This window comes from Staurois parvus, unplaced genomic scaffold (genome assembly GCF_062004578.1).
Source record: "Staurois parvus isolate SC_StPar_1 unplaced genomic scaffold, SC_StPar_1.0 ptg000014l, whole genome shotgun sequence".
In the NCBI taxonomy this organism is placed as follows: Eukaryota; Metazoa; Chordata; class Amphibia; order Anura; family Ranidae; genus Staurois; species Staurois parvus.
In genome coordinates, this window is record NW_028317810.1 from 11717852 (window position 1) to 11743386 (window position 25535).

Below are 25535 nucleotides of genomic sequence, written 5' to 3' on the forward strand. Positions count from 1 at the left end.
TTTTGGGGTTTAGATAAGCTTTAAATGCACAGTGAAAGACAGTAGTGTGCAGGGGCAGACTGACCATTTGGAAACTCGGGCACTGCCCGGGGTCAGTAGGGGGCCCCATGAGATGCCCCTGGTACCTTTTTCATAGGCTTTTTTGAGTTTGGGCAAGGACACATTGGCCCCATGATCCCCTATTGCCCGGGGGCCCCATGAGTTGTCAGTCTGCCCCTGGTAGTGTGGTACTTGTAGTTTAGAAGAAAGCAGGTTTTTAGGATTATTTGCTATACAAACCATAATTTCATGAAATAGTGTTTCAAATGAACCATTTGGACATCTAAGTAGGATGCTTCTCAATTTGGACAAAATGATCATGCTGTTAAAAAGGTTGTTTTCATTACTGGGCTTTTAAGTATAAAAGTCAAACTATTTTCTTAGTAAGACTGCACATAATGGACATTTATCTTTTTTATCCTAAGTATATCACCAACAATATACAAGCTATAAACAATTTAGTACGTTTTGAGAATAAAATATTCCCAGTAACATTAAAAGTGTCGATATTTACAGTGTTGGAGAGGAAAGTAGCATACAAAATGATTGTCTTTTCTCTGGGCTTTTAGCTGCCGTATGAAATTGTGACAGACGCTGTTAGTCAATGTTTTGACAGTTAGGAAAACAACATCAGAGAGCGTCAAACAGAAAGTTGTCTGTTAATAGAGTGCTGAAAAGATGTGTTCAGGGATGGCTGCTGAAATTCTAGGCACGTAGTGATATTGCTCTGGCACCCTGCTAGTATTGGTTTCTGTATTATCGAACATTACTGATATGTTGTCTTTAAATGGTTTGTAGCTAAGTCTTTCTCTATAAAAAAAAGAATAACAAGGCTTTTTGTGTAACTTTCACATAAAGTACATTGTAATTGCTTGTTCCAGACAATTCTGAAATTAGTCAATGGGAAGTGCAATTAATGTTAACAATGAGTATGCCAGTTCTAATAATTCTGTGAAGCATCCATGGAAGCTGACCGTATGAAAGTTTTCCCCCAAAATTCAGGGTAACCACTCTTCTTCAGTGAACATTGGAGCAGCCAATATCACTGTCTGGCACTGTGTTATGGACAGGACAGCAAAGTCTCAGCTGTCTGTGTCCCTGAACCATGCCAGACCTCTGGAGGAAGGCAGTTTTGAAGATGTTATTTACAAACTCTTCAAGAATCAACACAAGCAGCACCAGGAACTCTTTCTTCAGAGGTTTTCTGCCACTTATACATTATGTTCATTACCAATTGCATTGCAGACATTAATGGCAGCTTTCAGGACAGTAGAGAACTCAAGACATAAATGGCTTTTTTTTAGCACAATGCAAATACAGTCAAGTGTTCCATTAAAACAATGGAAGTTGGAGGTGAAAATTAGCATAAACCCCACAAGAAGCATTTTATATTCTATCTGAATGTAACAAAAAAAAAAACATTTAACACTTCTCAAACTATGAAAAGTACAAATTTGTTTAGTGATAATGCAAATTTTAATTTTAAGAAGTTGGATAGCAAAGTGGTTTTTCATAGAATACTGTGTCCAGTTCTGGAGACCTCACTTACAAAAAGATACTGATACTGATAAGACCTCACTTACAAAAATATACTGATAAGATAAGTCCAGAGAGGGGTAAAAAAAATGGTGAAGGATCTGGGGGATAAGACATATCAGTAGAGACTTCAGGAACTTAATATATATGGTCTGGAGGAAAGAAGGGAAAAAGGAGACATGACTGAAACCTTTAAATACATCAAGGGGGTGAATAAGGTTCAGGAGGGCAGTATTTTCAATATGAAACCAAGATCAAGAAGACGGGGACATGACCTCAAGCTAACCGGAGGAAAGTTCAAAACTCATCTTGGAAAGTATTATTTTACTGAGAGGGTAATTGATACTTGGAATAGACTTCCAGCAGAGGTAATGAGTCAGTCAACAGTAAGTGGTTTCAAACATGCTTGGAACAAATATAGATCTATACTCTAGCTATATGTATAAAAACAAACAAAAAAATAAAAATAAAAGGGCAGACACGATGGACCACTTGTTTTTTTTTCTTCCATTACTTTTCTGTGTTTCTATATTTATAGATGCTACAATGTACAACATTGATCCAAAGTGTTATCTAAATACATTTAGGGCTTAGGAAAAAGCTTTTTTTCTCTTATTGGAGCATATTGGATAATTTGTTATATAGATGTGCTGCATTAAATACAAAAAGGGTAAAGGACAAATACAGGACAGACAAAAACTGAAAGGGTCAGACAGTACACATATTAAGGAGAGACAAAAACAAGTGCAGCACTCATAACAGGAAAGCCATTCTGTGTCAAACCTGGAGTCCATCAGCTGGTGCTCTGGCTCAAAAAGGTCCTTCAACTGCTATACACAATGGAAATGCAGAGAAAAGCAGGCAACTCCTGAATCCATATAAACTGCTTTAATTTAAAAGCTTTTTTACTAACTACAATGTAGAAATAAAGCAGTTTATATGGATTCAGGAGTTGCCTGCTTTTCTCTGCATTTTCAGTACACAGACTAACATCTCACAAAACAGTCACACTAAACTCTGGAAATGTGCTGGCAGTGACTGGTGGGGGCAAAATCCTTATCCAGGCTAGTCAGGCTTGAGATCAAATGGAAAGATTTATTATGATAGTTTTAATAATGTTATAAAAAAATTCTAATAATCTATTTATTTTAAATTACAGTGAAGAAGTGAAGAGTTCACCATCTGCTGACCAAGAGGATACCAAACACAAGAAGCAGAGTGGAGACATGGAGAATGGGCGTGCAAAAGATCGGCATGGGAGAACACTTAGCCCACGCCAGCACCATAGGTAAGCATTGTAAGATCTCTAGGGAAATAACATTTTAAATCACTCACTGACCCTTCCAAATTCAGCAATTAAAAGCTGTCTCAGCTATGACATGTCTTGTATTGAATGTGCTTAATTATATAAAAAGTCAATTTGATGACCTGACAGTGAAACATGAAATAGTGTTACAGCTTAAGTGGTATTGAAAACACATGAGTTCTAAGCCCATCAATCTTTATGACATTGCTGAATGTCAAAAAACCTTTTGAGAAAGCGTCGGATAAAACAATTTCCTTGATAAGCCTCTAAAGTCAGCTATTTTTTGACCTCCGAGTCGAGTGTGGTAGGGGAATTCAGTGTACATGATCAAGACTGCTATGTGAGCACTCTGCTGCAGGCTTACCAGACTGAGAAACACAACATAAACTGCTTTTCCTGTTGTTATAATGTTCAAGACACTTTTGAGAGTGGCTGTGAATGGGACTTTCGGAAAGAATGGCATTAACTTTTGAAACATGACAACTGTGATTTTAGCAAAGATTTGTAGGCATAAATTTCCCTAAGGATGTTTGAAAATGGTATTGTGTGATTTTGTTGAAACATCTATCTGTGCCTCCATTTGACTGAAATTCTCCACAGAAAAATAGACTACAACTCACACATAGGTTTGGCTACAAAGAGTACGTAAAGGAACGATCCACTGAATGGGTATGGGAGGTGCCAAGTGGGAATTTTCTGGGACAATTATTGATAGAAAATAGGGCTTCACTGTAACTGCAGGCAACATTCATTGTGACTTAACACTGCATGAATACGTTCATTAGTGGTTGCCCAACAATACCCATTCAGGTCAATGTACAGTAGATACATACAGTTGCAAGAAAAAGTATGTGAACCCTTTGGGATTACGTGGAGTTTTGCATGAATTGGGCATAAAATGTGCTCTGAACGTCATCTAAGTCACAACAATAGAAGAACACAGTCTGCTGAACATAATACTACACAAACATTAGTTGTTGCCATGGTTTAATTGCACATAACATGTAAACATTCACAGTGCAGGGAGGAAGAAGTATGTGAACCTTTGGACTTAATAACTGGTTGACCCTCCTTTGGCAGCAATAACCTCAACCAAACGTTTCCTGTAGTTGCAGATCAGACCTGCACAACAATCTGGAGTCATTTTGGACCACTCCTCTTCACAAAACTGTTTCAGTGTAGCAATATTCTTGGGATGTCTGGTGTGAATCACTCTCTTAAGGTCATGCCACAGCATTTCAATCGGGTTGAGGTCAGGACCCTGACTGGGCCACTCCAGAAGGCGTATTCTGTGCTGTTGCAGCCATTGTTTTGTTGAATTACTTGTATGCTTTGGGTCATTGTCCTGTTGCATCACCCATCCTCTGAGGAGCTTCAGTTGGCGGACAGATGGTCGTACGTTTTCCTGCAAAATGTCTTGATAAACTCTGGAATTCATTTTCCCATCAATGACAACAATCCATCCAGGCCCTGAGGCAGCAAAGCAGCCCCAAACCATGATGCTCCCTCCGCATGTTTTACAGTGGGGATGAGGTTTTGATGTTGGTGTGCTGTGCCTTTTTTTCTCCACACATAGTGTTGTGTGTTCTTCCCAAACAACTCAATCTTGGTTTCATCTGTCCACAGTATATTTTGCCAGTAGTGCTGTGGAACATCCAGGTGCTCTTTTGCAAACTTCAAACGTGCTGCAATATTCTTTTTGGACAGCAATGGCTTCCTCCGTGGTGTCCACCCATGTACTCCATTCTTGTTTAATGTTTTCCTTATTGTAGATGTGTCAACAAAAATGTTAGCATGTGCCAGAGATTTCTGTAGGTCTTTAGCTGACACTCTGGGATTCTTCTTTACCTCATGCAGCATTCTGCGCTGTGCTCTTGCAGTCATTTTTACAGGACGACCTCACCTAGGGAGAGTAGCAATAGTGCTAAACTTTCTCCATTTGTAGACAGTCTGTCTTACCATGGACACATGAACATCAAGGCTTTTGGAGATACTTTTGTAACCCTTTCCAGCTTCATGCAAGTCAACAATTCTTGATCATAGGTCTTCTGAGAGCTCTTTTCTTCGAGGCATGGTTCACATCAGACAGTGCTTCTTGAAACCAGTAAACCCAAAACAGGTCAGGACAGCTGTCAGCAACACATCCAATATTATCACACTGATTGGAGCCAAGATTGGCTCACTCCTGGCTCCAATTAGCTCTGGGAGAAGTCATTAAGCTAGGGCCTCACATACTTTTTCCTCCCTGCACTGTGAATGTTTCCATGTTATGTGCAATTAAACCATGGCAACATCTAATGTTTGTGTAGTATTATGTTCAGCAGACTGTGTTCTTCTATTGTTGTGACTTAGATGTTGTTCAGAGCACATTTTATGCCCAATTCATGCACGTAATCCCAAGGGGTTCACATTCTTTTTCTTTGCAACTGTAAAGCACGGGGGAGGGGGGGGGTGTTATCAGGATAGGAAAACTGTGTATGATTGAGATATATATATATATATATATATATATATGATACTAGGATAAATACTGTAATTGTGAGCTTGAATAAAAAGTATATACTTTAAAAGCTTAACTTCAGTCTGCAAAATAAATATGTGGTGTATTACACTGACATACAATAGGTTAAAAACTTGTTTAGTTTAAGGGGGAAAGGACGGTGAAATACTTACTTTATCCTTCACTTCCTCAGACTTCCTTCTCTTTTTACAACCAGTCTCAGAAAGCCACTCCTCTTCATCAGTTGTGCTAGCTTGCCTCCTTCCATGTTATCATGTACAATACAGAATCAGCACTAATGCATTGTATGTGAGGATGTCAAGGGCCTGCCCATTTACCAGGAGTGGATCTGACTGTAGTTCAGCTTTATTCATGTGCTCAGATGACTTATTGATGAGATGGCTTTCTACAACGCTCAATGACAAGTGCTTATGACATCAATTTTGTTGTTTAGTGATTGCCTCCCAGAAGCTGGAAAAGTTAGCCCATCACCACCTCCTAAAGCCAAAAAGAAGAAGAAAAAATCAGAACGCAAAAAGAGAAAAAGGTTAGTTTGTCAGTTTTACAAAAATATTTATTCTTGTACAAATTCACAATATACCAGAAAACAACTTGCCGACGACCCATACCTTGAAAGGTAACAGTCATATACGTACTTGAGATTGGTGTTACAAAAACATAGACAAGCCTAGCACAATAGTACTTTTCCCTTCCAAATGACAAATACAACAGTGTAGAAAATTGTATTAAATTGCTTGTCTCATGATAATCAATAAAAGGGATAAGGAAGAAAAAGGGTAGGAGGATAATCGGGCAGGTATGGAAATGGGGAGGGACAAGGGGGCTTTCCTGGGGGGTCTGGATGAAAAAGGCTACACCTCTTGAAGATATATGGCTAGCAGCATTGTATCCATCCAATATTTATTTCAGCTTTGTATCATTAGGGATAGGTTAGAACCTTTTATGTGTCCCCATTAATGAGATTTTATAGGACTTTCTGTTTCATTGAAAGTCAACTCTTACTCTGCGTCCTCTGCCGCCATCATTGTTCCATGGTGAGTAGTCTCTCCTCTACCCCATGCCATGATCATTTTCCTCTCTGCCTACTGGGGCAATAAAAGACGGTTTATGGTTCCATTTAAAACTTTACTAATGAACATTTTCCTTAAATGGATGGAAAGTTTTCTTTCTCCTGCACCCTAAATATTTGCATTGGGGCTGGCCAGCTGTATTTAAATTTCTTAGCTCAGCCAGTGGAAGGCTAACTTTGTACTGTTTCATCCTCAATTTTGCTGTCAGTAGGATCCATTTCCCAGATTTCTTAGCATTCATATTGCATCTAAAATGTAAGAAACATACTGAAGTTTGTTTTTCCATATGAAAAGAAGGAACGGGAGTGCTTAATTTGGTTTTACTCACAAATCATTGCTGGTTGTAAATGATCCTAGTCCCAATCACCTTTACTTATAACATTGCAAAAAATGTTTTTTTTTCTTAAATGAGCAGTAGACACAATTTCTAAATAGAGTTTCTGATAAATTGTATTTTTGGTGCATAAATAATAAATATTTTTCAATATACCTTGATCTTTAGGTCTCAGTCCTATAGTCCTTCCCCAGTGAAAAAGAAGAAAAAGAAGAGTTCCAAGAAGCGGAAGAGAAACAGGTATAACACTAATTTACTATGTCATGGGATCCTTTAAAATTGGAACCGTGGCCAAAACCTTGTTCTAGTTTTGCATAGAGTTACAAACACTTTTAGGTTTAGGTTTTTGTTGCTGTTATCAGAATGGTAGAGTAACTCTCTCTTTTTATACCTGGCAGCTGTCCAATAGATAAAATATATAATACACTGTTGCTGGTGAGATGTAATGCCAGTAGCTTTAGCAATGTAATTCCTGCACTCATTGTCTTCCATGCTGGGCAGCTAAATATGTATTAAACGTTTTAAGGTTATCAGTATATTAGGAGTGTTCATTAAACTTGAGAACACCACTTTTATACAAAAATCAAGTAAGATTTTTAAGAGGTGGCTCTTTATACATGGGATTTATATGTTCTCCTTTCCTGAAGCAAATCCAAACATATACCTATTAATTGACTACTGACCTGCAGTTTCACAGTCAGAATTGGCTTTTCTTTGGAGAAAGGTTAAAACTAGATGCAACAGTGTTGCATCTAAGACCTAGAAAATGAAATCAGCTTGTTTAATAAATGTTTCACTAAAGAAAGAAATACTCTTTCTTCCCACAGTATGTTGAAACCAAAGAGTAAATATGTATAATAGTGGTATAGTCTTTAGCAGTTTATACATCTCTTGCTTAGGTGACAGGTCTCATGTGTGAGTAGAATAACTTAACACAACAGGATTGTGTTTAGCAGCAAGAGATAAAGATTACAGAAAAAAGAGAGAGAGGCCCTGACCACGTAAAAAGGAAAGTTTACTTTTACAGAAACCACTCTGCACACTGTAACATGCAGTAGCATCCCTGGAGCCTGTAAGCATCATAATGCTCGCAATGGGTGAGCAGTCAGTGGTCAGTCCAGGCAGGTGACCATGGCCGTTGCAAGCATTATGATACTTTCAGGCTCCAGAGCTGCTAGTGCAGTGTACTGGGCATGGATTGTCTTCTCTAATAATAACCTTACCCTTTAAGCAGAAGAAGAATCAAATACACATTTAAACATCTACAGTTCCAAGTCTGAGTTAGTAACATTAGTGTGGACCAAAGGCACTCCATGACTTAAAAACGACCAATCATTTGGTTAGTCACTGAATAATACCCAACGTGTTTTGTTTGCAAAGACTTCATCAGGGAAAACCCAGTAACATTTTTTTTCCAATTATATAACTATTTCCTGAAAAGTTGAACACTCTACACCCTTCCAACCCCCCAGTCCATTTACTGCATTTACTTCCATAGGTGATTAGCTGTCACTGTGCATCAGAGGGAATCTGATTGGTCAAGGTGGTCGCATGCCAGTGCATGACCAATCAGAATTGCTGCATGGGCAGGGACAGCTGATCACCCATAGAGGTAAGTGCAGTAGGGGTGGGGAGAGTGTAGGGTGTTCACCTTTTATTTTTTTGAGAAAAGGTGAACTCACACTTTAACCATTTCATCATGGTTATCGTCATGAGCCAGTGTTGATGGGCTTTTGTCCATGTCAAAACTGCTTCCTTCCCCACACAGGTCTATGGGAATGCAAAAGCAGCCAAAGCAACTGCTGCACCTCTTAATGATCTCAGAAACATTTCAAACTGATGTTAAATACAAGCTGAATGTGCCTAAAAGCATGCTGCATTCATCCATTTACATAAGACCAAAGCCCCATCCACTGGCAGCCAGTTTCAACTGAATGAGGCATTCCAAAAGTATATTCACACCAGTTTACCAATGTGTATTCAGGAAAACAGGGATATTTTCAACGGATTCAGAGATTTAAGTTCTTGCAATGATCAGCATACATGTGCACTTCAGAGCAACACTGGGCAAATGAATGTGTATGGGGTGCAGTGTAGGATATAGAAATGTTTTTAGCTAGGTAGACTTTGAGCTCCTATGGCAGCATAAACACATGCATACAGTCATCATAAATATTAATATGCTGGCTGTAAAATATATTTTACTATTTCAAATAATACCAAAAGAAAATTATGGACTAATATGGAATATTTTGTTATCTGACTGCAGAGACCTGAGAAACTGAGGTTCGTAAGACCTCACTTCTGTAAGACATCCTTCAATTTACTATGAGAAAAATGTACAGGGTATCCCTAAAGTCTGGACACATAGCAAATATCACTAACTATATGTTTTCTCTCCCCAGATTAAATTTTCCTGTGTCTAGACTTTAGGGACTACTTGTATACTCAAGCAGCTCTCGACAGCAGTTTCCATGGAGAAATTCAGGTGTTTGGATGTGTAACTCTATGAAAGCAAAACCTATTTATGGAAGAGACTGAGCTCCCAACATATACTAAAATGAAGGGTTCTGTTATCTGCACCCACTGATTTTTAAGGGCCAGATATAGCACTTGTTTATCTAAACTGATTAATTCTGTCAGCTATAGCAATAAAAACAGTGCAGTCAAGATTCTGTGTGTGGAAGGGGGGGGGGGTGCAAAAAAGACCCTGAAGCAGAAAGTGGGAAATCCAATTAACTTCACGTAGTTGTTTCCATTCAATGCAATACATATCTTTGGCATGTGTAAATTTAAATCTGACAGAAAGTATATGTGAAATTAATCTCTGCCATACTTGAAAACAAGTTCATGAATCCTGATTGTTCCCAATCTTTCTAGGTCTTCCTCCAAGAAACGAAGACATAGGTAAGCCACACTCTTGTCTTCTGTACATGCATGTGATATTTTGTTTGTTTAGTCTTTTCTTTGCAGAATGATTTATGTTTTGTGATGTATGCTATGTTTTACATACAGCATTATTTTTATCTTTACAACCATTTGCAAATATATGTGCAGATTTAATGGCATAAAGATGCCTTTGTGTCCTGTAGACCTATGTTAATCAGCAAGGTAGCAAGAAAAGAATAGACAAGTCCTTCTTTCTGGTTGCTGGTAGTTTTTTTTAGTACTTCGTGACTACCGCTCTACCAGTGCATCACCCATATACATTTCAAAGCAATGTGACTAAGCAAGTGACACTCTGTTTGCTCCATGTACCCATCCTTTGTAAACATAAGGCAGCCCTTAGTTGTCCTAGATGTGCAATTTAATGCTGAAATCCAGGAAAAGTTAAAGTCCACCCTTGCAGTAGAGCTGTGCATGCACTGTGAAGGTTGGCTACTTGTTTATGTCTAGGGGACTGGGGAAAGCAGTTTTACTTACCCAATCTTCCACTCCTGTAGGGTCCTCCATGCTGCAAAAACAGCTTCTGCAAACTCCTATCCTCAGCTCTCTGGCAGTTGAATGCCTTTAGACATCATCAACACCAATGTAGGGACCATAGCCCCTTATTGGATGTGAGCATGTTAAGGGACAGTCCACTGTTGGAGCATAGGAGAATCCCTTTTGCTGAGCCAGTGGAGGATCAGATATGTACAAAATCGACTTTTCCCTGAGTTAGCTTTTAAATGTTACATTGCCTAATTATTTTAGTAAATTTCTGAATTAAGAGAGGTTATCCGCTGTTGGGATGTATAATAATTAGCCTCTCCAAATGAGGAAAAGCTGTTTTTCTACATATGTGCAGAAGAAGCTGTAAAGCAGGGATACTGTGCTTTTTGGGGCTCTCAGCAGGCCTTATAGCCAAGATCTTTATTGTTCTGTTTAACCAATGGTTAAACAACAGAAAAGACATAAATAAGACAAATAAACTGATATTCCCATCCACACATTCAATGGGGAAATAGCTGAGCAGGGAGTGCCTCCTGAACTGGCTGAATTTCAATCCATGTATGTCTGGCTTAAGACTTTGGAGAGGGGTTCTGCAGGGGAAGGGCAGTCAAATGATAACAATACTAAAAGTACGACTGTCATCTAAGCCTAAACAGTACAGATTACTTGTTATACTGTATAGGAACTGTACGGTTATGATTTCTTTGAACAAGCCAGCATAAGTATGGATCTAGCTAAGAGTACATTTCAATTAGCACATTAGTACATACATTTGGTTCAAAGATCTGATTACTATGAAAGTAGAAATTACAAATGTATTACCAGTTCTGTTAGATAGAACTCAGGAATGGGATTTCCTGTACTGGTATGGTTTTGTAACATATTACTATGCTAGATCAACACATTGGCTTGTGGTGTACCTACAATTTACCATGCTTGGTTTCATTAAAAAAAAAGTCACTAAAGATGTATGGGTATATTTTGACCTGACTCATCATTTAATTAGTATTTATTATATTGCCTGAAATGTTCACATATAGTACCAAGCCAAGCCAATAATCCTTCCTTGCATTAATCTGTTTGAAACATTGACAACCTGACACCATTTCTGGCTACATGTTATGACATGTTCCCAAGTCTCTTCTTGTTCATGTGAATATAGGGCAGCCTTCAGTTGTTTAGGTCATGTATGATGAACTAATATTACCTTGGATATAGATGATGCAAGTTGCTTCTCACATTTACACACTTTAACAGCTAGTCTAAAGGGCACTTATACCCCCTTCCTGCCCAGGCCAATTTCCAGCTTTCAGCGCTGTCGCACTTTGAATGACAATTGCACGGTCAAACAACACTGTACCCATATTAAATTTTCATCATTTTTTTTGTGACAGATAGAGCTTTATTTTGGTGGTATTTAATCACCTCTGGGTTTTTTTTTTCTTAAACAAACCAAAAACCACTGAAAATGTAAAAAAAAAATGTTTTTTCTTAGTTTTTGTTATAACATTTTGTAAATAAGTGATTTTTCTCCTTCACTGATGTGCGCTAATGAGGCTGCATTGATGGGCACTGATAGGCTGCACTGATGGACACTGATAGGTGGCACTGATGGGCACTGATGAGGAGGTACTGGTAGGTGGCACTGATGGGCATTGACAGGCATCACTGATGGGCACTGAAAGGCAGTACTGATACATGGCACTGATATATGGCACTGATAGGCATCACTGATAGGCAGCACGGACTGGCACTAATAGGCAGCACTGACTGGCACTGATAGGCAGCACTGACTGGCACTGTTAGGCAGCACTGACAGGCAGTGATAGGCAGCACTGATAGGCAGCACTGACTGGTACTAATAGGCGGCACTGACTGGCACTGATAGGTGGCCCTGATTGGCGGCACTGATAGGTGGCACTGACTGGCACTGATGGGTGACACTGAAAGGCAGCTCAGACGGGCACTGATATGTGGCATTGATGTGCACTGGTAGGCACTGATATGTGGCACTGGCACGAGACACTGACATAAGGCACTGATGGACACTGACAGGTGGCACTGCTGGGGCTACAGTGATCATTAGGGCACACTGATCATTAGATCCCTGATGATCAGTGTACATGTCCCCTCCGCAGAAAGCCGATTACCGGCTCTCCTCTCCTCTCGAGCTGTCAGCATGACAGCTCGAGAGGAGAGAAATGCCAATAACTGGCATTTCCCTGTTTACATGTGATCAGCTGTGATTGGACACAGCTGATCACATGACCGAGCCGACATCTTCGGCTCTTTCCGTGATCGGTGATCCGCTGTGTCCGAGGGACACAGCACACTGCCGATTGCCGTGCTGTGCGCTCCCTGAGCCGGGCATGCGCAGTGAGAATGGGAGGACATCATATGATGTCCTCCCAGAACGAGAGAACCACCTTGCGCCCATCATATTACTATATGGCGGGCGGGAAGTGGTTAAACAGCATCCTGTACCAATCACATTTACAATATATAGTTGAAGAAACTACCAGCTATAGACAATGAAATAATAAGTCACCAATAGCAAAAAACATTGTAGCCTTATTACACATTGGCAATACAAAACATTAAAATATATTAACATATTTTAATACCAGCAAGCAAGAGAAGTAAGATCCACTATACATGTTTATGGTGGAAATACATTTTAATATTGATATACGCAATCACTGTTAGTCGTATCAGTATAAGTATTTGCATTAGTGAATTAAATAACCCCTAAGGAAAAACATTTTTTTAGAAAGACACACTAGGGTTGGTGTAGAGGCAAGTTGCAATTAGAACACACATTACAAAAATAACCTATGACCTGTATAAAAATAATCCAGAACAGCTAAATTGGCCAAAAATGAAATTTTTAGAAACCAGACATAAGTGTACATTTCTATTTCAGTACAAAAGTCATATGGCCTGTTCACTTTGCAAGGGAGGTTGCCCTTTGAAAAAGGAAAGTTTCATGGGAGAGCTTAGAAATGTGGTGAGACTTTGCTTTGCAAAGAAATGCAAGGGAAATAAAAAAAACATCATTTTTGCTTGCACATGACTGGATAATAGAAGTCGGCAGAGCTTCACCTTATTCACTATTAGGGGAAATTCCTATGCAAAGTACAACTTCCCTTGCCTCTTGTATATCAACAATTATGAGTGGCATTTGCAGGTACTGTTAAAAAATATATTATTTTATTTATTCTCTAACTACTAATCTTCAAACCCAGATACATGTGGTGCCACATCCCTATGATGAATACAAGCATACTTCCTTGGAAAGAGGACTTTTAACGGCACTATATATAGTTGAAGCAGCAACTGTTAAAATATAATTTTATTTATTCTTATCTCATTAAAATAGTTAAAACAAATGCCATACATAAAGTGACAACATGGTATGTACAGTGATGTCAATAACAATGGACACTACTTTATCTGTACCCAGGAGAATTATCTCCAAAAATCTCCCTAGGTGTTTCAATTCACAATTAGAATCTTTTTCAGGGAAAAACAACAAGAATAAGAATACAAGAAGGATACAGCAGAAGCTTCTATAGAATAAGATAGATTGATATAAACAGTATAGACAAACTAATATTTACATAATAAACAATCCTTCTCATATATCCAAATTGATTTACATAACCAATTGTCAGCTTAAAAAACAATCTTTTCACGGAACTCCTCCAGCGTCCATGGAGCATAAGGAAACACTAGTGATCCCTTGGCAAGTGGAAGCTAGTGAAAACAAAATCATGGATGCTAATAATTACCAAAAATATATATAAATCATAATCTGGCCAATAAGTATCCAAATACATGAATACACGTACATTTTAAAGCATTTATCCATTAATGGTGGACTGAAATAGACTTAGCTCCTGAGACTCAACTGGGAATTTAATAAAGGTGGACATCATAGGGTCCTAAAGGGCAATGAAAGAATTCATAATTACGATTAAACCACTTATGTAAGCAACATTCATATAGTATACTCACTGTAGTGTATAACGAGATTATATAGGGTGGATTTAGTAGGTCCCACATAGACTTAATGGAATGCTAGAACTTGGCAGGAAATATACTGATTACATAAATAACACAAAACAGGCACTCAAACCACCCTTATATATATTGGTGATGTTACTTATAGCCCCCATGAGATAAATAAATGATCTCAATGGCACTCACTAACTCCATTGAGGAACTTTACCTGAGGTTTGAGCAGGTCTATATGGGAATTAATACCCATAAAGGGGAAAAAGATGTAGTTAGTTTCCCATCTTGGCACCAAAGCATCAACCTCCTTAAAAAAAACATAAACTGGAATAAGGGGATGCAGACTAAAAAAATAAACAAAGATCCACCATGAAAAACAATTTGTTCATTAAAAAAAATTTAAAAAAACATTCATTCAATTATTATTTTTTTTAATGTGCAATTGGTAATGTTATTTATTGAAAAGGTTTACAGGAGTAAATTAAAAGTTAACCCGAACTTTGGCAATCTTATCCAAGTCGACAGGTTTGTTTTCTAAGAGGCATTATAGTCAGGCCCTCCCAGTTTTCCTCATTGACTTAATCTACAGCTGGAAACACTAGAACTTTGGATGTGAGGAAATAGAGATACTCCCCTGCCTAACAATTACGCAGGGGAGTTTTCTAAGCCATTTTCATGTTTTAACTTACTTGCATTTTAAAGCATTCTGGTGGCTGCAAGAGTGCGAGGAAAGTACCTATAATTCATCACACCTCTCACCTCTGTTCAGCTATCACTTTCATAGACATGAAAAAACGTCTTATGAGTATAGATAAAGTGTGCTCAAAAGGATATGATGATTGCATGACTATCCACAGCATCAGACAGTTGATCCAAACTTCTCCAATTCTAGCATTCCCTGGTGGTTTTATTACATGCACAACATATTATGATATACTCATTATATTATCACATTCCAGTGAGATCCTAGCTCAACAAGAAATACATAATAAATATACTGTAGGTGATAGTAGGATTATGCGTATGCCCAGCTTCACATACAGCAGTGATCTTTAGACAGCATAAAACATAAGTCAATCATACACAAATGAGTCTAACCTTCTGAAATAATCAGATTCTCAAAAAAATCGTTTTTTATGGTATGTGCACATCCAGGATTCAGTGGATGTCAAGCAATTTCCTTATTATTGTTTAGGAGGCAGCACTATACAGTGCCATCTTTCTGATTTATGAAAATGTCCTGCATCATGGGTTCCAGCCTCCACAGTATTTTGTGTGCCTGTAGTTCAACTGTTAAATGATCACTTGTATTGTATAACCTTATTTGTTTCTGTGGTCTTCTATAGGCCACTGAAGGACTGCTCAGTTATTTTAAATATGTTACACATTCAGCATTTTATTAAATTAAGGCTTGATGATTGAGTAAATGACTAGCAGACCAATAGAACAGAGAACTGAAAACAGGGATGTAGAATTTGCAAATTAAAGTCCATGACATCATCTGCAATGATGGTGAAATAAAGCTTCTATTTAAAATAGGGGCATATTAGAGGAGAAGGTTATTTCGTTTTTTGTTCTAGTATTTGCTGCATCTCTTTTTAAGCCTGTTCACTTGTGTCAAAGCTACTACATACATACGGCTCTAAAGGAAATTGACAAGATGGAGGTTTTAAAGCAACCAATGGTTACCTATCCTTCTGAAACTGCTAACTGACTGCATGTCCTTCTGACCTTCTTAGGAAGACTATAGATTATGCATTTTCCTTTAATTCAACCATGGGTTGAAGGAAAGAAAATCACTCAATTCCCCCATCAACACAGTCAGTGTTGGTGGGGGTAATCCTTCCTACTGTCTATTGTATTCTGACAGCAGGAGGTTTCCCCACTGTCAGAATACAATGATCACTTCTGGTGGCTATAGCCAGTGGCAGTTGATCAATAGATTGACTTCAGTACAACCAGCCTGCCTATAGGTGGATCACAATTCGTCCAGTTCCTACTGAACTGGCTGAATTTTGATCCATCTATGGTCATTTCTACACTTTTAGCAGCTTTTCAGTAGCTCAGAACAAGCTACATACCTTCTCCAAGTCTGCGAATCAGTATTAAGATTAATAAGCCAGCGTAAAAGTCAATCAACTAAAATTTTTTAGAAGTAGATCAGCAAAGGTAGCACATATTATTTCGAGTTAACAAATGTTTTATTTACATACATGGAGGTGCTAAACACAGAACATGTACTTGAATGCAGACTCTTTATAGTAGGTCTAGTCCAGCTCATGAGCGCAGTAAACATATCTAAATGCAATCTGACAACACAATATCAACCGAAAAATTAACTATTTCATTTTGTTTAATCTCTGGTGAGTTGGATCATAATTTTTATAAAATGGTGGTTTGATGGCCTGCAAGGAGATGGGACTCAAGTTGTCCCAACTGTACACAGTGTAATAATCATAGATTTTTTCCCATTCTGATTTTAATAAACTGTATTGAAGTTGTCAGTTTACTAACCAGTTTTACAATTGACCAGATTGTAGCTATTCAACAAGTTGCTTAGTTTCTGACTATTGCTTGCAATCATATTTACAATTCCTAGTGGCAGATGTAAAAAAAACATACAGCCAGCATACCTGAATCTGACTTTGTCATCCCTCATGCAACAGTACTTATATAGGGAGAGGGAGGAGCAGTTGGCTATCTAGCATTTTCACAGCAATGGAATTCCCTGTATTTCTGTTTGTACATACTGGAGTGTTTCTAAGCATGTGTAGATATTTAAATGAGATACAGTCAGCCTCAGAAAATGCTCATTTCCCTAGTGATAAAATTGTCATGGCTTCTCCGTGTAATCTATGTTTTCTTAGCAGATTAGTTGATGTCAAAATTTACCTTAAAGAGGAGCTGAACCATTCTATTACAGCCAACAAAGTTGCCATCTTAGCCTTGTTTTGCAGTTGCCCTGGTGCTGCATGTTATCAGTTATGACATCACCCATTTGATGGCTTGACATTTTTGTTGAGAGCACAAGTAACTGTGACAGTTAGTATTCACAACATGCCTTGAATGTAACTGTTGTGGGAAACAGTTAAATCATTGGGTTTAGTTCTGCTTTAGGAATAAATCTATTTTCTACATGTCTTAGCTTTTCAGACCTGTTGTGTGCATTGCTTTTTATGTGTTAAAATATGCTAAGCTGGTTGTTGTAGGTTTAAATTAGTTTATATTGTAAATTATGGTGTTTGTATTTGGAATCCATCCAGTGATGTACATGAGAAACTCTTGTATAAACTGTATCATGATTGTTGCAGTCATTCTTGTCTCAGATTTGGCAGTTAACAGAATGCTCCTTTTCCTAGCTCATCCAGTCCAAAAAGTAAAAGGAAACAAGTCAGGAAGCACAGAAAGCAGTAAGTATTTCCATTTTATCCTAACAGCATAGAATCAAAGTGCATTTTCATGCTTTATTTACCCTTTCATCACAGTACAAGTATCTCATCTATTCCAAATGGTTGGTGAAAGGTTAATTTACTGGTTGGTTAGATGGTGAGTTGGGTCATAGAGATGACCCAGAATCCATAAAAACATTTTTTTACCATCCAATAGAAATAATTTATTAAGTATAAAAATGAAGGCAAATATCGTACCCAAAAAATTGTATTCGGTGCCAACAACCCACACCAGTCCCCCTATGCCACCCTATAATCATTGACCAACAAGCATGCCCATACCCCCCTCCCCTAAACCCCAACTCCCCCCCCACAGTCCCACCCTCCAACCCCCCACACCTAACTTTCCACACAGGAGTTGCCCTAGCACATATGACAGAGATGTGGTATTGAGGACTGACTAAAAATGAAGAGTGCCAGATTATGGCTATGTTACTACTATGGGTGGAGTATAATAACTCCTAAGCTCTCCATTCAGCAATTATTTAATAATGTGCCAAGATGGAATAATCATGAGTACCAATTCCCTGAGCACCCCAGACTGTAAATGGTTCAGTCAGCACCGAGGAACAGACCAACCAGAGTCCCAGGGAAAGCCCCCACCTATTCAATCTTGGGAACCATCAGGTGGACAAAATCTTCACGTGATTGCCAGCCATATACAAAGCCACCAACTCCTGGCAGAAATCGGGAAGTAAATGTAAATACACAATCAGTCCATGTGACCTGAGATGGTACAAGTATATATGCAGTAGAAGTTGATAAAGGGAGGGTCCAATGATCTGCAGATAAAGCGAAAGTAGGCAATAACAGTTTCAAATACTCAGGAATGACATAATAGCGAATGTAAAGTCCAGCAATCCATGACTGAAAAGTGAGGCTGTGGGAGTGAGTGGCTTGCAGACTCAGAGATAAGATGACTAGATGAAAGTGTCTGCTGGTATAAGGCTGGGATCAGACAGTTTAATCTTGACTGCAGTATCTAACACCGAGTCCGTGATGGCATAGGAACCAGAATCCACCTACTCTTTGTGAGCTGTGAACATATAGGTTCCAAATTAATATAGCCACATAGTGAGAACCTTGAATTTTTCTTTGACCCAAAATAATATAGCCCATAAAAACATAGGGCATACCTGTATCAAAGTGTTGCTTCAATTGTCTTTGCCTGACATGAGATAACATAAATGCATGCATAGTATAACTATGTTTTTACTTTGTTTTCATGACACCCTTGGGGGATATCAGGTTTGGATTACGGGCAACTGATGCCCTAAGCACAGCTCAACAATGAAAGAAACTGACAAACTTCTTAGGCGCTGGTAACCAAAAATGAGGTCTTGTAGCTTGTGAAGGCTATAACCACAGCTGCTCAATACCATATGTGAATAGACATATGTGAATAGAACAGTAGCTGATACTGAGTGCTGTTGGCTGAAATGGAGCCAAATTAATAGTAAAATTGACTTGCTGCTGAGGAAACAGGTGCATCCAGACCAGGGTGCAGGAGATGGTGGAGAGGAATCCTGTGGGCTGCTCTGCTGGAAGATAGGTCACCAACTGTGATGAACAGGATGCTGCATTGGATGTTCCTGGAACTTGCACACCGGAAATTAAATCTGCGCATGCCGGAAGTGACGTCAGTGAAGCACAGAAACCAGCAGATGGAAGCTGATGGATAGACAGAGAAGCCAGAGTTCCTGGGCCGGTCCATAACAGGACCTGGTTGCTATGAGTTGGCAACCTATCTTCCAGCAGAGCAGCTCACAGGATTCCTCTCCACCGCCTCCTGCACCCTGGTCCGGATGTACCAGTTTCCTTAGCAGTAAGCCAATTTTATTGACCACATTTACACATTTGGGCTATACCACCCACTTTTTTCCTTCGTTTACATTGGACATATGACTATGAACAATGGTTCCTTTCAAGCGGATAATACAATCTTTTTTACTCTGGAAAACATTGCCTTCATCCTTGCTAATTATTAATGCTTTACTGGTCACTATTAATTTGGCTCTGTACCAACAGAGCTCAGTATCAGCTACAGCTCAACTATGGTACCCCCCCTCAGCTGCTTCATTGCTTTAATGATGAAACATTAGGACTCACTAATTACTAAAAGTAACAAATATTTGAACAGTCCCAGGCCAAACTCCACAGCTTTTTAAATAAAAATTTTTCATTTTATTTATTTAACAGATTGGGCATGGATCAAAATCACGCATCTGACTGAGGTCTTTTATTTACAAATAATAAGTGAAATCACTTATTTGATATATAATAATTAAAATTTTTTTGGAAAGATAATGGTAGACAAGCCTCATAAAAGCCTATTGGACTGTATGTGACTACACAGCCAGGGGAGAAATGACTTGCGGCATGGGATGTTAATAAACCACTTAGGTCACAGCAGTTGGATCTTTGTAAGTATAAATCTGTGGAGGGGGAGGGTGGGATCGGTTATCTCAGGGCAAAAGAGCAAAATAGATAAGTGCATTTATCATTTCAAGGGCAGCACAGTGTCTATATGGTTAGCACTTCTGCCTGGCATCACAAGGGTCATTGGTTCGAAACCCAACCACGGCACCACCTGCCTGGAGTTTGCATGTCCTCCCTGTACCTGCATGGGTTTCCTCCGGGTACTCCGGTTTCCTCCCACACTCCAAAAGTCATGCTGGTAGGTTAATTGGCTTCTGTCTAAATTGGCCATAGTATGTGTATGTATGAATGTGAGTTAGCAACCTTAGAGTGTATGCTACTTGAGTGTTAGGGACTGACATGAATGCAATATATATATATATATATATATATATACACATACTGTATATATATATATATATATATATATATATATATAGCTCTGCTTAAATTGACAGCACTATATACAGTAAGTACTCTTAATAAATAAATGATAACTAGGGGAAAAACTCTGTGGTGCCCATTTCCTTTGGTGAGCATGCTTACTTTGCAAAGTGGTTAATCTCTGGGGGATATCCGTAGATATGAGCCTACACACACATATAGTGAAATTTCCATTGATCCTCATTTAGAGAAATTATATGGTAAAACCTTTCATTGTGTATTGAGGTGCAGTATAGTGAATGGCAGGCCAGTAAAATCTTGCCAACCTATGTCCTCTGCAACAGTTATACAGTGCTACGAAATGTATTGTCATTTTTAATCCTTTTTTAAACACTGTTCTACTTTTAGTCTCTTTCTCCGGCCTTTGCCTTGAAGTGATCAAATTTTACATAAGCTTAATAATGGCATGCAATGCCAAACTGCAGTTTCTAAAGCGAGCAAAATCCTCTCTTGTATTGAAAGAGGTATAGACTCCAGAGAGAGAGAAATATCATATTACCCCTGTACAAATCATTAGTAATACCTCATCTGGAATATGCAGTTCAATTTTGGCCACCAATTCACAAAAAGAACATTGGGGAACTGGAGAAAGTACAGAGAAGGGCACCCAAACTGATAAGAGGCATGGAGGAGCTCAGCTATGAGGAAAGATTAGAGGGACTGAATTTATTATGTCTTGAGAAGATGAGATTAAGGGAGGGGGGGTGTATAATCAACATGTATAAATACATCCGTGGTTCATATAGTGAACACGTTATGGAGTTATTCACCCTGAGGTCATCACAGAGGACAAAGGGGCATTCTTTACTTCTGTGGAAAAGAAATTTAATCTCCAAACACGGAAAGGTTTCTTCACAGTAAGAGCTGTGAAAATTTGGAATAGACTCCCACAAGAGTTGGTTCTGGCCAGCTCAGTGGATCGCTTTAAAAAAGACCTGGATTCTTTCCTAGATACACAGAATATAACTGGATACTAACATTTATAGGTAAAGTTGATCCAGGGAATATCTGATTGCCTCTCGGGGGATCAGGAAGGAATTTTTCTCCTGAAGGAGCAAATTGCATTATGCTTTCAAATCTGTTTAAAGTAAGGACGTTCACCTATGCCCACGCATTACCAATTCATTTATTTCCAACATTGCACATACCTTTTATCCAGGCAAGCCCAGCCCACAAGCCCAGGAAAACCTATCCCCTCCCCCAACACCTCTTCCACTGCATACACTGTCCGGTGCCACCATCTTTCCTTTCCATTTAATTGGGAGCCAGACATCTCTTCTGGGTTCTTGCATTCGGGCCCCTAATGAATTATTTTCCAACACAGTGAGGAAGCCTCCTGAGATATGTGATGTCAGTATCCTAGAAGGCTACAGGAGGGAACTTTACATCAATCTTGCCTTGGAGAGAATGGAGGCAGGGGGCAGGTGGACTATATTTTTACTGAATCGGACAGCTAAGGGATTTGCATTGTTAGAAGCAGCTGTAAAGCATAACTATTGTGTACACTGCAAAGCAAGAAGCAATGGCTATATACAGTCAGGTCCATAAATATTGGGACATCGACACAATTCTAACATTTTTGGCTCTATACACCACCACAATGGATTTGAAATGAAACGAACAAGATGTGCTTTAACTGCAGACTGTCAGCTTTAATGTGAGGGTATTTACATCCAAATCAGGTGAACAGTGTAGGAATTACAACAGTTTGCCTATGTGCCTCCCACTTGTTAAGGGACCAAAAGTAATGGGACAATTGGCTTCTCAGCTGGTCCATGGCCAGGTGTGTGTTTTTCCCTCATTATTCCAATTACAATAAGCAGATAAAAGGTCCAGAGTTCATTTCAAGTGTGCTATTTGCATTTGGAATCTGTTGCTGTCAACTCTCAAGATGAGATCCAAAGAGCTGTCACTATCAGTGAAGGAAGCCATCATTAGGCTGAAAAAACAAAACAAACCCATCAGAGAGATAGCAAAAACATTAGGCGTGGCCAAAACAACTGTTTGAATTACTTGGTTGCAAATCCTTTGCAGTCAATTACAGCCTGAAGTCTGGAATGCATAGACATCACCAGATGCTGGGTTTCATCCCTGGTGATGCTCTGCCAGTCCTCTACTGCAACTGTCTTCAGTTACTTTTGGTCCCTTAACAAGTGGGAGGCACATATGCAAACTGTTGTAATTCCTACACCTGATTTGGATGTAAATACCCTCAAATTAAAGCTGACAGTCTGCAGTTAAAGCACATCTTGTTCGTTTCATTTCAAATCCATTGTGGTGGTGTATAGAGCCAAAAATGTTAGAATTGTGTCGATGTCCCAATATTTATGGACCTGACTGTATGTAAGGATGAAATATAAGTTTCCGTATGTACAAATATAATTACAAATGATACATAAAAAAAGGTTTTTAAAACAATAACAGTAAAACTATAATAATAGTAGTATTGATAAGATTGTTTACATTAAACTGATCTCATTTAGATCTTTAAAAAAAATTGTAAAAGACTATACAATACCATGAAAAAGACATTATTCAGAAAATTGATAATGTGCATATTTCATGAATCACTTTAGCGAGTCTGGTGTTTGAAATGTGATGAAATATATGATAAGTGTCAAAGCCCAATTTACTCTTTTTGTATTCAGGGTAATGGTTTGAAATAAAGAAAACTAGCATTATCATGACAATTGGAGCAGCAAGTAATAATATTCTCATTGTCTATTGCTGCCCTGGTTTCTGTTTCCTAATGTAGATCACAACTCTGAAAAAAAGGATACATGCTGATTTTTTCTGCTTCTTTCTGATTGCAAAGTATATTGGGATGACAAGAACTACAGGGGACTTCCTTCCTATCTTTTCAAGAGCGGCCATGATTATTATTGCTGTCAGTAATAACATTAGAAGTCAGTGACATAGCAGTAGGTGCTCCCATTTCTAAAAATTGCAGTACTTAGGTTCTGCCATGAGATGGGAAACAGACATGAAACAACACGGATTCTCTGTGAACAAAAGAGTTTGATGTACTTTGCAGTACAGCTTAACATGTTGAACTTTATTTTCACGCTATAGGGATATCAAATTTATAAAGAGATGGTAATTATAAATATTTCATTATTTTGTGGATTATTGCTGAAGAAATAACTCAATTTTGGATAGAAGCAAGCTTTATTTACCTGGGCAAAAAATGTGATAACATTGGGGTACTTTTAAGAATTATGAAAATGGCTCAAGCTTGGGAACAATAATCCTAAAAAAGCATGGAAAAATAATATATGCAAATAAATAAATATATGCATAGTGTTATTTAATTTTTGATCTACAAGTACCCATACTGATGCTAAAATTTCAGATGCCAGCAGATGTGCAAAAATTCATTGGTCGTCACCATATTATTATTATTCAGGATTTATTTTCTATAGCACCAACAGTTTTTGCAGCCTTTTACAAAATGAAGGCAGACAGTACAGTTAGGAAGGCAGACAGTACAAGAGGAATCAGTGGGCCCTGCTTGTTAGTGCTTACAATCTGAAAGAGAATGTAGGTCAGTCCTCTTCTGGATTTGATTTCATACTGTGGTTTTATTAGTGATCATATTGTATTTCCAGAAAGCCAATGTTGCTTAGAGATTTCATGCTTGGTCTGGGGTTCACCTTTAGAGTCAACATTTGGGCTTGCTTTACTATGTAAAGTGGCCCTGGATCTGTAAAACTGGTACCTTTTTAAGCAGTTTATCTTTAGGGTAACTAGGAATATCCAAACGCCTAGCTCTTAATTAGGCAATTATTGATGTCACAGCTTCCATTTTGTGAATGGTCCCACCTCCTCTCACCCTCCCCCCTTTTTTTTCTGACTGCAAATTGTGCTGGGTGGTATTGCTGGCCAAGAGGAAGTTACAGGACTAGAAGGAGCCAATTATTGGCCAGTTATGGACCAAGTACCAGATTGGTGTATAATGTGGTAGATAATTTTATGGCTCCACAGCTATCTACAACAGAGAGAACAATCTGGCATTGCCATGCCAAGCTAATCTGAGAAAACTGTCATTCTTATAAGACGGAGGTAGATGTGCCTGACCTTGCCTACTGGCTGACACCTGCTATCTCACTGTTATGGTATTATTTAGGTGTTTCTGAATATTTGTAGACCTGTAGTCCTGTAGTCACTGGGTTTTTTTAATTAGCAGTGCTGCCAAGACAAAAATGCTTATCCTTATTCCTTTAAAAAAATTGCCTGCACATAAAAGAAACAAAATGGCTCAGCATTGCATGCGCATTTACACCTGGAAAAAGAAATAAATCTGTGTGTGTGACGGGAGTGACTTTGAGTGGGGGGCCCATGGAACACAGCCCCCTTTGGAGAGGTGGGGAGACCCCTGTCTCAGCTCTCCATGTTCCTATTATGTGTAAGTCACCCTGTGCCTGTTAAGGGTACAGGGTGAAATGTTCTAATATTGGTGTGGGGGTTGTTCATTGTTCTCTGCCATGTGGTGCATCCCATTGCTCTATTGTGTGTCTTGCTTGGGAGCAAACTATTATTGGATGTAATGTTGCCGGCAGCCCTTCCACCTGATGGGACAGCCTACTGATGTGTTTCCTGTCTGGGTGTGTATTTCCCCGCCCTGTGTATATATCTTGTATCTATGTTAAAATAAAGCAGTCTATTTCCTGTCTTTCATACAAGTCTGGTGCTGTCTCGTCTTGTATGGTCAGCGGTGGTGTCTGTGGATCTGTGTTCAGACAGGGAAGCGGGAGTATAACGGAAATACCCTAGTGCAGACGGGTTCGGTTCCGTTACAGTGTGCTTGTCAATAAGTTGTGCATGTTTCTCTGCCAATATTGTTTGCAGCCGAACAACCTATGTAAACTGGGCTGTGTGCATGCAATTTTGCATGTTAAAGTGCCAGAAAGTGCACAAAGTTAAGCAACAATAGTAAGGAGAGTGTTACTTAGAGGGTGATTTATGGCCT

The 25535-nt window shown here is 38.8% G+C and overlaps 1 protein-coding gene across 1 annotated transcript in view; it reads left to right on the forward strand.

Moving 5' to 3' along the window:
* SRRM4 (serine/arginine repetitive matrix 4) overlaps positions 1–25535 on the forward strand; it is a 198833-nt gene that overhangs the window by 105846 nt on the left and 67452 nt on the right. Inside the window, exons 2-6 of the mRNA XM_089677334.1 lie at positions 2735–2863; positions 5836–5928; positions 6975–7046; positions 9687–9713; positions 17615–17665. Of these exons, the coding sequence (XP_089533460.1) occupies positions 2735–2863; positions 5836–5928; positions 6975–7046; positions 9687–9713; positions 17615–17665 (372 nt within the window). The remainder of the gene's footprint in view (positions 1–2734; positions 2864–5835; positions 5929–6974; positions 7047–9686; positions 9714–17614; positions 17666–25535) is intronic.